The sequence below is a fragment of the Wolffia australiana genome, chromosome 9 (genome assembly GCF_029677425.1).
Source record: "Wolffia australiana isolate 7733 chromosome 9, ASM2967742v1".
NCBI classification, from domain to species: domain Eukaryota; kingdom Viridiplantae; phylum Streptophyta; class Magnoliopsida; order Alismatales; family Araceae; genus Wolffia; species Wolffia australiana.
This window is the reverse complement of record NC_135843.1, coordinates 13658941-13672326: the sequence shown is the minus strand read 5'-3', so window position 1 is coordinate 13672326 and position 13386 is coordinate 13658941. Positions and strand designations below refer to the sequence as shown.

The 13386-nt window shown below is 39.7% G+C and overlaps 1 protein-coding gene across 1 annotated transcript; it reads left to right on the top strand.

Annotated features, from left to right (window-relative positions):
* The first annotated feature begins 243 nt into the window (after positions 1–243).
* Positions 244–3777, top strand: LOC144707939 (oxygen-evolving enhancer protein 3-1, chloroplastic-like). Its single transcript, XM_078581222.1, has 3 exons — positions 244–619; positions 1894–2189; positions 3502–3777. The coding sequence occupies exons 1-3, from the start codon at positions 310–312 to the stop codon at positions 3598–3600; spliced, it is 705 nt and encodes a 234-aa protein (XP_078437348.1). The 5' UTR covers positions 244–309; the 3' UTR covers positions 3601–3777.
* Positions 3778–13386: the final 9609 nt, after the last annotated feature.

Genomic DNA, 13386 nt, shown 5'->3' with positions numbered 1-13386 from the left:
AAGCCACAACGGATTTGTCCACCTCAGCACGCCCCCCGCCACGTGTCGCCATCCCCTTCGCCGAAGGCCACACGATCCAGCCGAGGACCGGGCACCACAAGGCGAGACACGTGGCGGGAGGGGATTGGCGAATTGCTTATCCTCACCATATCGGGCAGATAAGGCGGGCTGCCCGAGCTGCCCGAGCTGCCCGCGAGCTCCTCCCCGGACAAAAAAAACACTATAAACACTCTCGGAGATAGCTCAGTCGAGGAGTTGCCGAGCTGAGGAGAGAGAGAGGGAGAGGAGTAGAGAGAGAAAGATAGAGATATGGCTCAGGCGGTGGCTTCCATGGCGGGGTTGAGGGGCGCTTCGCAGGGAGTGCTCGAGGGGAGCCGTCAGATGAGCGGGGCGGGGAGAATCAACGGCGGACGGGCGGCCGCGCCGAGCCGGCAGATGGTGGCGGCGGTGAGGGCGTCGGCGGAGGGGGAGACGAGCGCGGCGCAGACGAGCCGAAGGGCTGCGCTGGGGCTGGTGGCCGCTGGACTTGCCGGTGGATCCTTCGCGAAGGCTGTTCTGGCCGAGGATCCTGCCAGATCGATCAAAATCGGCCCTCCTCCCCCGCCTTCCGGCGGCCTTGGTATTGTCTCGCCTCTTGATCTGCTCGTTTTGCTCGATTCTGAGTTGCTCGCGTTTTTTTCTTTTTTTTGGCTTGCGAATTGGATGCCTGAGATTCTGTGGATTTGATTTTTCTCGGTGCGTGATTGTCGTGTTTTGAATTTGGGTTGCCAATAGGAGCTCTGAGGTTGTGGATATGATTTTTCTCGGTGAGTGATTCTTTTGTTTGGATGTTTTCTTGCGAATTGGATGTCTGAGATTCTGTGGATTTGATTGTTCTCATTGAATGACTTTTGTGTTCGGATTTTCTCTTCTAAATTGGAGCTCTAGGATTGCGGATTTGATTTTTCTTGGTGAGTGATGCTTGTGTTTGGATTTTTTCTTGCAAATTGGATCTATTAGATTGTAGATTTGATTTTTCTTGGTGAATGATCCTTGTGTTTGGATTTTTTCTTGCGAACTGGATGCCTGAGATTCTGGATTTGATTTTTCTCGGTGAGTAATTGTGGTGTTTTGATCTTTGCTTGCAAATTGGATGTCTGAGATTCTGTGGATTTGATTGCCTCTCGGTGAGTGATTGTGGTGCTTTGATTTTTGCTTCCGAATTGGAGCTCTGAGATTCTGTGGATTTGGTTGCTCTCGGTGAGTAATTGTGGTGTTTTGGTTTTTTCTTGCGAATTGGATGTCTGAGATTCTGTTGATTTGATTGCTCTTGGCGAGTGATTGTCGTATTTTGATTTTCATGCAATTGTAATCTTGATTCGCATGTGGCTTAAATCTTGAATGAACTGATATTAGAAGCAAGTTTGAGCCAGCTATCGGAGATTCTGGATTTTTTTAATCTTCATGTTTTTATTCAAACATTTGAAATAAATATTGAGGGTCGAATTTCCCGCTGCTGATTTCCTCCTGATCTGCATTCCAATCTAGAATCAAAATCTGTTTGCTGCTTGTTAATCTAACAAACACAACCTTCCTCAAGAGGCATATATTTTTGTTCTTTAGTTACACACTTTTTATTTTTTTGAAAGGAAAAAGGAAGATCAATCTAGATCAGTGATTAACCTGATTCAGTATAAATATAAACAAGAATTATAAGGACCAAACTGGCCCTTTTAACCAGCATGAAACAAAACCCTCTACTGCTTGAATGACCTCGTCCGTCGAAGTCTTCCTCTCCTTGAAAACAATTCTATTACGATGCAGCTCCGTCTTTTATTTATTTTATTTATTTATGTTTTATTCAAATAAAAATTATTTTGTCCCCTGAATCTGAGATTGCTGATGTGGCTGCAGCGGGGACGCTGAACTCGGACCAGGCCAGGGACACTAAGCTGCCGCTGAAGGAGCGGTTCTACCTGCAGCCGCTGCCACCGGCGGAGGCTGCGGCGAGGGCCAAGGAGTCGGCCAAGGAGATATTGAATGTGAAGGAGCTGATCGACAAGAAGGCGTGGCCGTATGTACAGAACGACCTCCGCCTCAGGGCGAGCTACCTCCGTTACGACCTGAACACCGTCATCGCCTCTAAGCCCAAGGAGGAGAAGAAGGCTCTCTCCGCCCTCACCGGCAACCTCTTCTCCAAGATCGACAACGTAAGTTCTTCCCTACAAAAATCAATTTCATAGCCCCAGGTATTAAAATTAGCAATACGAGATCAATTTTCAGGAAAAATGTTGAAGCAGATCTCTCAAAGACAAAAAATAAGTTTAGCAGATTTGTACGGATCAAAAGATCTGATCGATCGATGGATCCTTATCCTGATTAAGGCGCATGGACGGATGATGACCCGTCATCAGTTCTGTGCCTTACTGGCATCACTCGGCCATCCTTACCTCAGATCATCGACGGAATGTAAGCCATCGTGTCTTCCATTCTGTTCTGTTCCGTCATCAGATGCGGATGATTATAGTTCAGGGATGCGGACAGGACGAATTTTTCGTCCTGGGACGAAAAAATCGTCTCGTTCGAGGATATGGACGAATTTCGGGACGAAAATTCGTCCTGGGGACCACCGGACGGGACGGTTTTCGTCCCGTGGGACGAAAAAACCGTCTGGCCGGAGGTCTCAAACTATGGAGGGACGGATGTGGACGAAAAACCGATGGATTCACATCCGACGGTTGAGATCTTGCCACATGGCCTCGCTATGACAATTTGCATCAAGGTCCCTGTATTTTTTCGCGGGTGCAAACGGACGCCGCTCAGAATTAATTGTACATATGTCAATTTGCATTCTCTCTCCTCCATATTTCCCTTAAAACTTAGAAAAAGCTATATTAATTATTAAAAATATAAAATGGGTTTTTTTCGTCCGAGATGAATTTCTGGACAAAAATCTGTCCCGGGTGGACTGGACAGGACGAAAAACTGTCCTGGTATGATTGGACGGGACGGTTTTTTATCGATGGACGAAAAACCATCCCGTCCTTCATCCCTGAACTTACTCTGGACGTTGGACGGGACGAATTTCGTCCTGTCCCATCCATCGTCCACGTCCGGGACTATCCAGAACTATACGGATGATTATGCTTTGTTACAATCATCCTCGTTTCGATCCGGCCCTTTGAACAGGAACAGAATGAAACGGCAGACTTTGTGACAGATGGCTGACCAAACTCCCATTCCTTCCTACTTAGATCCAAATCCAATCTGATCTGATCAGATCGGATGATTGAATCTAATGAAGTATTAGTTGATCAGGTTGATTCCTGACTGCCCAGAAGAGCATAGAATCCGATCTAAAAAATGTACTATAGAAACTGGATCCCTGGTAAAAAACTAAAAGAACTAGATTTTAAGGAAAAGAAGAAAAAAGAATCAGATCTCAAAAGAACAGGAGAGAAAACAAGTAATGAAGAATAAGATGTGAGAAATTTATTTGGGTGTGGGGTTTTGATGGTACAGCTTGACTACGCCGCGAAGATCAAGAGTTCGGAGAAGGCAGAGAAGTACTACGCGGAGACCAAGTCGGCGCTCGACGACGTGTTGGCCAAATTGGGTTAGAAGAATGCTTCCTCATCTCTGTGTACTTATCGCTTCCCCTTTTCTCTCTCTCTTTTGTATTCTGTTTCTCTATCTCTCTCTTCCTGATGAGAACTTGTAGAATCTGGTTGTGCTCTTTCCCGGGCATCGGTTCGACCCACGCCAGTTCTTCTATCGTCTCTCATTCACTAGCTTTCACTCTGGCTCTCTCCTTCTCCCTTGATCTGATTTAACTCGTTACGAGCTCTTATATATCATATATCTCTCTCTTTTAACTCGATGCCAGTTCTTACATTCTCTCTCTATGCACTCTCTAGCCTTCAGGCTGACTCTCTCTTTCTCTCTCACTCTCTTTAATTCATTGCCAGTCTCATATTTTCTCTCTATGCATTCTCTAGCTTTCAACTTGGGTATCCCTTTCTTTCTCATTCTCTTTTAATTCATCGCCAGTTCTTATATTTTCTTTCTCTCTCTCTCTCTCTCTCTCTCTATATATATATATATATATATGCTCTCTAGCTTTCAGCCTGACTCCCCCTTTCTCTCTCTTAGAACCAATGTCACATCTGTTTCTCTCTAGCTTGCAGCCTCTTCTTGTCTCTGGGTCTCTCTTACTCTACATTGCACTTTCTCTCTCATTCCCTCTCTTTTAGTCTCACTTGTTTCCCTCTTCAGCACTCTACCAGTTCTCTCTCTCTCTCTCTCTATCTCACTCCCTATGAATCTGTCTTACCCTCTCACCGTTTGTTATTCAACCACACTCTTCCCTTCTCTCTCATTCCCTTTTTCAACCCATTTCCATCTCTCTCTCTCTTCCTCTATCCATCATTCTCTCTTTCACCTAGATCAATCTCTGTCATTCCCCTAAGTTTTGTCATTCTCTCTCTTTTTCTCACTTTCTTTTTCTTCAACTCTCTCTCCTCTATCCACCATTCTCTCTCTTTCTATCGCTCACTTTTTCTTCAACTCTCTCTCCTCTATCCACCATTCTCTCTCTTTCTATCGCTCACTTTTTCTTCAACTCTCTTTCCTCTATCCATCATTCTCTCTCTCTCTCTCTCTCTCTCTCTTTCTCTCCAATTGTTACTATCTTCAACCCGTTTCTATCCATCCATTCATTTGACCTCAATCTATCAATCTACCAATCTACCAATCAAACTACCACCCACATTTATATTCTATCGATCTTTTTCTCAAACTTCAAAATTTCCCCCTACTAATCAACTAAAAGAATTCCTAATCCATTGAGAGCTACAAATTTACTCTTCTATAATCTAGATATGAATAAATCAAATATGCTAATTTATTCTAGCCGCAAAAAGGATAAATTGTACTTGAATAGTGAAGGGGTTGGATAGATTATGAGAAATTTAGGTTTTCACCATGTCAGACTGATGATCTCTTCTCCCTTTAGTCATAGTCTCATAGATAGGGAATTTAACCACCCACTAGCTTGGTCTTGATATTCGTCTCACTCGATAATTCCAAAGCCAAAAAAAATCAATGTAGAACTCAGTGCAAAAACATAATGCCTATTTTATTTGCCATCCCTCTGTCTAGTGATTAAGATCCATGAGTTATATTTACCAATGCTTGTCTTTTGGCAAAAAATAAGAAAAATACATCTCTAAATAGATTTATAAATATATGCCCCAACTTACTATTTAAGGATTAACGAATTTGAACCTGCAACTAGGTTTAGAAAATAGAATACATCCCCCATTTATAATAATTGGCTCAAATTGTAAATGTTGCTACAGCCATGTGTCACGAGGTCAAATCCCGAGCTAGGTCTCTTGCTCGAATCTGACGCGTGCCAGCCTCAGTGCTCGGAGTAAAACACTGAGCAACCTTGATCTCGTGCAGCGGAAGTCTTTGCAATTGAAGGGGGGTTCGAGGAGATGGTGAGGACGCAGCCCCATCGGGGAATAGGGTCATTGTATTAATATCATACAAAGATTATATCGTAGTTGGGACGTTACAAGGGGGGAAGACGAGGGGTGATCCGTCGAACAAGACGAGGCGCATCGTGCCAAGGTAGTGTTGCCTCTCCGCCTCGAGAACGCCGCTCTGCGCGCGCGCGTGCTCTGCCGCTACTCTTGTGCCCCTGGGCTGGGCGCCGCGCGCCCGCGGTCGTGGCGGTCACACATGCCACCCCTGCCTTGATGATCACACATGCCACCAGCACCCGCGCTGACACCTTCGCGCGGAGCCTGCGCGACGCTGCCGCATTCGGCACCTCAAGCTGGGCGCTGTGCACCCAACACTACCCGTGGGAACACCACGCACACCCATGCAGCCTCAACACTCTCAGTGTGCCACTTGCTATAGTCTCCTGGCGGGATGTCTCTCAACCCCGAGCCCCGCACACGCAATGCATGCGTTGCCCGCGCGGCCGCTGCGCGGCACCCTGCACAACTCTGCACGCTGCACTCGCGGCATGCCTCTTGGCTTGCGCATCGTGCACGTGCACGCAGCACTTCACGCTCCCGCGCGGCGCTTGGCGCTCACACGTAACTTTGACGCCTGCGCGTCGCGCTTGGTGCGCATGGCGCGCGCACGCTCATGCTTGTCGGCCGGCGCGCCCAACAAGCACGCTCTTCACCTGATCCGTTCTGCCTTAGGCGCGAACGGGCACGCGCATCGTCCACAGTGTATCACCACCTACGGGGGCAATGGCCTGAAAGATCAGGTTGGGCATTGCTACCCTTAGTGCGTGAACACTAAATATGATTCAGTCCTTAAATATCCTGAGTCCAACGTGAACACGCCGTCCCAATAAGCACGTAGGCCTCTATGCAGGGAATGCCGCCTAGTAAGGGGCCTAACACCATGTCAGACTGATGATCTCTTCTCCCTTTAGTCGTAGTCTCACAGATAGGGAATTTAACCAACCACTAGCTTGATCTTGATATTCGTCTCACTCGATAATTCCAAAGCCAAAAAAAATCAATGTAGAACTCAGTGCAAAAACATAATGCCTATTTTATTTACCAACCCTCTGTCTAGTGATCAAGATCCATGAGTTATATTTACTAATGATTGTATTTTGGCAAAAAATGATAAAAATACATCTTTAAATAGATTTATAAATATATGCCCCAACTTACTATTTAAGGATTAACAAATTTGAACCTGCGTCTAAGTTCAGAAATAAAATACGTGCCCCATTTATGATAATTGGCTCAAACAGTAAATGTTGCTACAGCCATGTTCATTTAGTTCTCATACCTACTCTATCAGTTCTTAGAACTAACACAACTTTGATAAATACCCATTAAAAGAAGAACCAATTGTACACCCTGAAAAAAATTTCTCATTAAAAATTTCCCCAGTTACCATAATTGTATCAATAATATGATAGCTACCATCCAAATCAAGGGTTTAATCTCAAACAAGAAAACCAGCTGCTTCTAAAGCAAAACCACTCTCACTCTTATCTTCCTTCTCTCTTAAAAAACATTTCTGAGATATCAGATGATTACTCTTGACAACTGCGGATATCATTGCCTTATGAAACAATAAATAAACTTGCCCGTTGGTCACAACCTATTCCAATTGGGATGTATGATACATTTCTCCCTGGAATAAAAAATTTCACACAACAAACTGAATTAATTGGATACTTTTGGATCTCATTATTTAAATTTCGTCAGTCTCAAATTATCCATAAGATCACAGAACACTACATCATAAAAATCACATGGAATCAACCAATATAAGCAGTTTTTACAGTATGAATTTCTACAAAAATGATCACAATCAAGGTAAAATCCATAGCCTTTTGTATTTTCTATGACATTAAGATAAACATATCTTATAACACTGCTCACATATTTGCCCGAATTTGACTTTATTTTATTGGTTTGATAACTTCTTCAGATTTCTAATTACTACCTTCGAGTATTTAAGGCTGGATTTATTGATGATTTAATGAAATTTAATTACATAAAGAAATTAATATCCAATGGTGATGCATAGATTAAAATGATGTGTTAAACATACCTAAAAGTTTTAGATTAGTTTAACACTGAAATCTTTGGCATGAGGTATAGTTTTTGCTCTTTACCTTTGAAAGGTATTTTGAACTTATGACAACATAGTAAATATAAAAATTAAAAATCAAACTGATTATCCTTTTATATTGTCTAATCATAATCAATGCATATGACAGTTGGGCTGTTGAAAATTACTATTATGACCTTTCATATTTTTTAGTACATATATAGTTTTGAGCCCTGATTTCTAACTCCCTTCTCCTTGCCCTTTGAAAAGCGCACTCCAAAAGCTAGGGAGATCTTTCAATCCTTGGAGCAATTTTCATGCAGTTTTTGAGCATTCTTTGAAGATAACATTTGTTTCTAACATCAATCCAAGCCCATAGAACTTGGAATTGTGGTTTATGGTGCAGGGCGTTTCAAGATTCAAAGGAAGGCTGGCCTCCATAATTCTCACATTCTTGACCTTGTGATAAGTTTTTCATCTTTAATATAACTTTAGTATTGGTTTTTAGATTGTGTTTAGCTTATGAATAGTTTCTAGCATCCATAAAAATCCAAAGAACTTGGAATCACAATTTTTGGTTGATTTTTGAGAGATTTATAGGTATTTGAAGTTGGACATGGAAGAACCATGCGGTCAACTAGGAATGTGGAAACATTGATCTGTGGAGATTTATCTGATTCAATTTTGAACATTTTGTGTTAGATAACAGTTGTGCGAAATTGTGCTTAAAAACTGTTCTATGTAGAATCCTCTCATTTTGTGAAGGAATGAAAAAGATATTTGAGTTTTGAGCACCAAATGTCAAACACAAATCAAGGAATTTCATCCAAAGAGAAACTTAGAGGAGAAGAGGACTTGAGGAAAGAACGACCACAAACATAGAAATACATGAAATTTATGAATTTCATTTATGCTATAGGGAAGTCATTATTACATTTATGAGTTTTTATCTCTGAATTAATAAATTTCAGGTCTAAAAATATTCCTGTTGAAATACATGAAATTAGGCATTGTCTTGAATACTACTTAAGGAGTTGTAGTACTAGGTGTTGTTGAGGACAAGATATTGTTCAAAAAATATTGTTGTTGCTAGATCGTTGTGGTCAGTCAGGTTAAGGCTTTGGAGACCATAAGAAGAAGGCTTTGGGGGCCAAGTTGAAGTTGGTTAAGTGACATCGTCCGTGGAAGACTTTGAGGGTTGAGGATGACAGAGCGTAATTGATTTTTTTCTTTTTTGGTATCCTTGTTCAGCCCTATTTTCATGTGATTTGTTTGGGAGACACTTGCACAAACACAGTTAGGGACCGCGTAAGGGCGATCCATCTTGATAACGAATTCCATGAGAAAAAGAGATAGAGATTAATCATTCAATGTCTTCTCATGAAAAACCTTTTGTATAAGGTTTGAAATGGTGCATGACGTACCATAAATCATGCATGCAAAGCAACATTTTTTAAGGGTTTATGAAGTCATATAATGAAATGAAGATGCATTTTCATGTTAAATTCCATTTTTATGCAATTATTGATTCATTATGTAAAATGTCATATTTTAATGAGTTTTTGCATTGCAAAAAAAAATAGTATGAAACTTGTTGTTAAGTAAAAATAAAATAAAAAATAAAATAATAATAATGATAATAATAATATATAATGAATAAAAGATGCCTCCCAAGAAGCCGCCAAGGTGCAGCCAAGGCCAAGGCATCGCGCGCGCCACCCGCAGCCACAGCGAAGGCCGCAACAGCCAGCGGCACCTGCAGCTGCAGCCAAGTCCGGCTCCTCAAAGCAGATCTTAAGAAAAATACAAACAAAATTAGACCACACTTCGAGCCATCCCGGCCCGAAGCTCATATCGAATCGGGCTTTTCTTCAAATGTCGATATAATCTTGACCGTCAATTTTCTTTTTGAAGTTCGAATGGTCAAGATCAGCTTTTTTAATTCTTTTTTTTATTTTCTTCTATTTTCAGGCGACAGCTCATCATGGAGCACCGATCTGGACGAATCAAATATGGATAAGTGGAATCAGCGCTGACATGGCACCGCTGACGGAGCAGGGTCCACCTGATCTAAAGAGGGTCCACGGCTACGATTTAATCGTAGCCGTTGTTCCCTCTCATAGAGGATAGGACAATCGAGAATAATCTCGACCAATTTCCTCCTCCCGCCACCAGAGGAGGATTTTTGCCGATTCGTTGCCGCAGATGGCGCCAGAGTTGTCCCATACCGGTCAGGAAGGTCATTGGACCTTTCCTGACCTATAATAACAATGTAAATCATCGGAAAAATTATCTTCGCCACCACAGTTGAAATCGAACGATTGAAATAACACTTCGGGGAAGATCCTCATCTTCTTCCCCCTTTTCTCGTGATTCTCTCGGCCAATGGGTGTGACAGGCCTGTGACCTGAAGGGAGAAAGCAGTGAGAGAGTGGAAGAAGAATAGAGAAATGTTGAAGAAGGATCAAATACTTACCAGAAAGAAGACATCGTCTGATGAGGATTTGAAGCTGTCGGCAACACCCAAACGAAGAGGAATTCTGGTAAATGATCAAAATTTCAATATCTTTAATTGATATACTATAGAACATCAAAGAAATATTGAGGAATCATCTCCTTAATCTACCTCCTCTAAATCAAATTAGCTCAATTTTGAGCAAAAGATAGAGGTCGAAAACCATATCAGTTTAGGCATTTCTTCAAACACTTGAGGTGCTTGTCTTCTAAATGATTTTTACACAACCATTTTTAATAATTTTTGACTAATTAAAAAACTATAAAAATATAGGATAAAATCTAGGAAGTTATACTTCCTATTCTACATACCTCCAAGATAAAAATATATTCAAAATCAATTTCGTTCTCCATACAAATACACTATCAATCCATTTTCTTCTTTTAGGCATTTTAGCAAACTCTTCATCTTCGATATTTGACCCTCCATTTTCCCCTAGAAATTGACTCGTGAAAATTCTCTAAAATATTCTAAAATCACTAATTGACTTCTATTACCTCTATACAAAATTTTCAGTTGAAAAAAATCTTTTTGTGGAACTTCCTTTATCAAATCACTTATAAATTCTTCCTAGTTCTCTCCTAGATACTACAACAAACACTTAGTGGTGTTTTTTTATCAATATTGTGGAAAGTTCTATTTAAATATATCAAATGTTCACTTAATCTTCTTCTGAATATTCACCACACTTCCTAATTCTGAATGCAAGTGAAGACTAATAATCATTAAATTCCCTATTAGTATTTTCCTATTTGATCCTTCCTTTGTTTCCCTCTAACTCATAGGTAATATCAACCCTAAGAACCAATCCCTGTAGATACGACCCTACTCAACACTATTCAATTCTGAGTAAGTTTACAGATACAAATTTTATTTGATTGCAGCGACATAATAACAATGATACAAAATTAAAACCCATATTTGCTTCGTCAGTGCACATCATCAGCTCAGGACAAATACCCCTGAATAGCATTATGGATTATCCTAAGCTGTCTGATGAGCTTCTCAAAATTATAATGTCCTTATTGGGATATGTGCTTGAATAATTGTGAGAATTCCACTCCAGATGAGATATCTACAGAAAGAAATGTGGCTTTAAACATGTTTAAATGTTAGGGTCTCTGGCCCATTAGAAGAGGCATGATACATGCAAGCTAGAGTCTAGGTTGGAAACATGTAAATTTATCTGGTACTATTATGTCTATCTGAAGAATTTTAAAGTTTATTGAGTCCTCATCCATTTAAGTTGTGTTGATGCCAGGTCTGAAATTTGTTCAATTCCATTATATTCATGTATAAGGGTTTAATTTAATTTAAAAGATGATTCCTGATTTTGTGTGAATGGTGGGAAGATTCTTAAAATTTTAATACATAAAACAACCTTTGAAACTTAGAAGACCCTCCCAAGGGTATTAGTACCATCATGTGTTTGTGGACCTTTACATAAATATCAGTGCTAATGGACAAGTCGACTCTTCCAAAGCAAGGTAGGATGGTAAAGTTTATGGTCAATTTCAAAGAGTTTCATATGAAAAAACTGTCCGACCAAATGCCATGATGAAGTCGAGAATAAATTTTCCCAATATAGCAGCACACAATGATTAAATGATATGTAAAATGGATGTTAAGATAAATTCCTCAAATAAAAAATTGAATAAGAGCTGTAAATGATATGACTTGACGGTTACAAACATGTATAATTTACAAACAAGGTTTGAAATTTGAAAATGTCGGGCTTTGTTAAATCTTAAGTTCAAACATTGAAAATCTTGCTTCAATACATAAATGTATATTTTGAACATGAAAAATCAATAGGATAAAAAACCTTTAGCTTGTATCTTATACACCTCATCTTTAATGTTTCAAAAAGTGTTTCCAATGAGGAACACAATCTTGACATTCATTTACCCAATCTCATTAGCATGGTGTGTTTTTATGGTGAGAAGAATTCTGATTATCTTACTCATGGAAAATGGTGGGATTATTTTCAAATATTACATTCTTTATCTGTCAATATAAACTTTTACAATCAACCTTTCATTTAGACTGTCAACTTTTCTATCATCACATATCTTTCTTTTAGAAATTCATTTGCGTCCAGTATCATAAAAATACCATCAGGAGAGTTCTCCAATTTACAAACTTGGTTCACATGCATGGAATGAAATTTGAAATTCATTTCTACTTCAGAAACATAAGATTTAGAATATTAAACCATGTCCTTGTTGGTCAAACAATCACCATCCTTTAAATGATATGTTTAATGTTGCATAAATCAGTATGTCCTATATATTGATTGGGTTTTTTGTGTACTCTAAAAAAATTATATGGTTTATGCATGTGTATTATAAGGTTCCATGCCTGAGTCTTCATCCAATGAGGTTGTGCTTTTTTTGCGTCTTGAATTGGCGCCAACACTATTTTAATCTCCCTATATTTTTTAAAAAGATATGCATCATCTAAGCACCTTGTTTTCTTGAAAATGTCTTTTCCGGATATCTATTCATTCCACAATTCTCAATCCTAGACTCTATTTTATCTGAGTTTTTCCGCTTCACATGTTCATACAACCCCGTGCTTAAAAATATTCTAAATTGGATCTCCTTCCTTTCCATATCTTATAGCGAGTGGAATTTAGATTTCTAGGGAACATGTCAGTAAATGCACATCGATATCAAGCACAAATCCCAAAAGGAACACCAATAATTTTGAAAATGTCACTATGGATTGCACCATGTACATCATATTATAATGTCTCTTCTCTCAGATCATTCGTCTACAACATATAGGCATGAGTCATATGAGTTAGGAATTCTACAAATTCTCTTCCTTGATATGATATAAGATCTTTGAAATTGTTTCTACTATTTCTCTACTGCATGCCTAAAATATTCAGATTTATTGGAGGATTCACACGTGCTTTTTGTAAAAAAATATTCAGTTTTATTTTTACTTCACAAGTAAACCCATATGATTCTCTAAAATTCATCAGTAAAAGTAATTAAGTTTCCCTTGGTATATCCTCTCCTTTTTGTAAATTAAGATATTGATAATTTACCAGTTTAGGAAATAGTTGTAGGTTAGACATGATTTGAAATCAGTTTCACCTAAGTATTTATCCTTAAGAAAATTATAAATCTTACATTGGTAACATGCCCAAATTTGCAATGCCAAAAGGTATGCATTATTCTCATATGTAGTGAACTTATCAAAGAATGTTTTGCTTGGAAATTATAAAATAATCATACGATAGACAAACATTGACGAGAGATGCTGATGAACCCTAA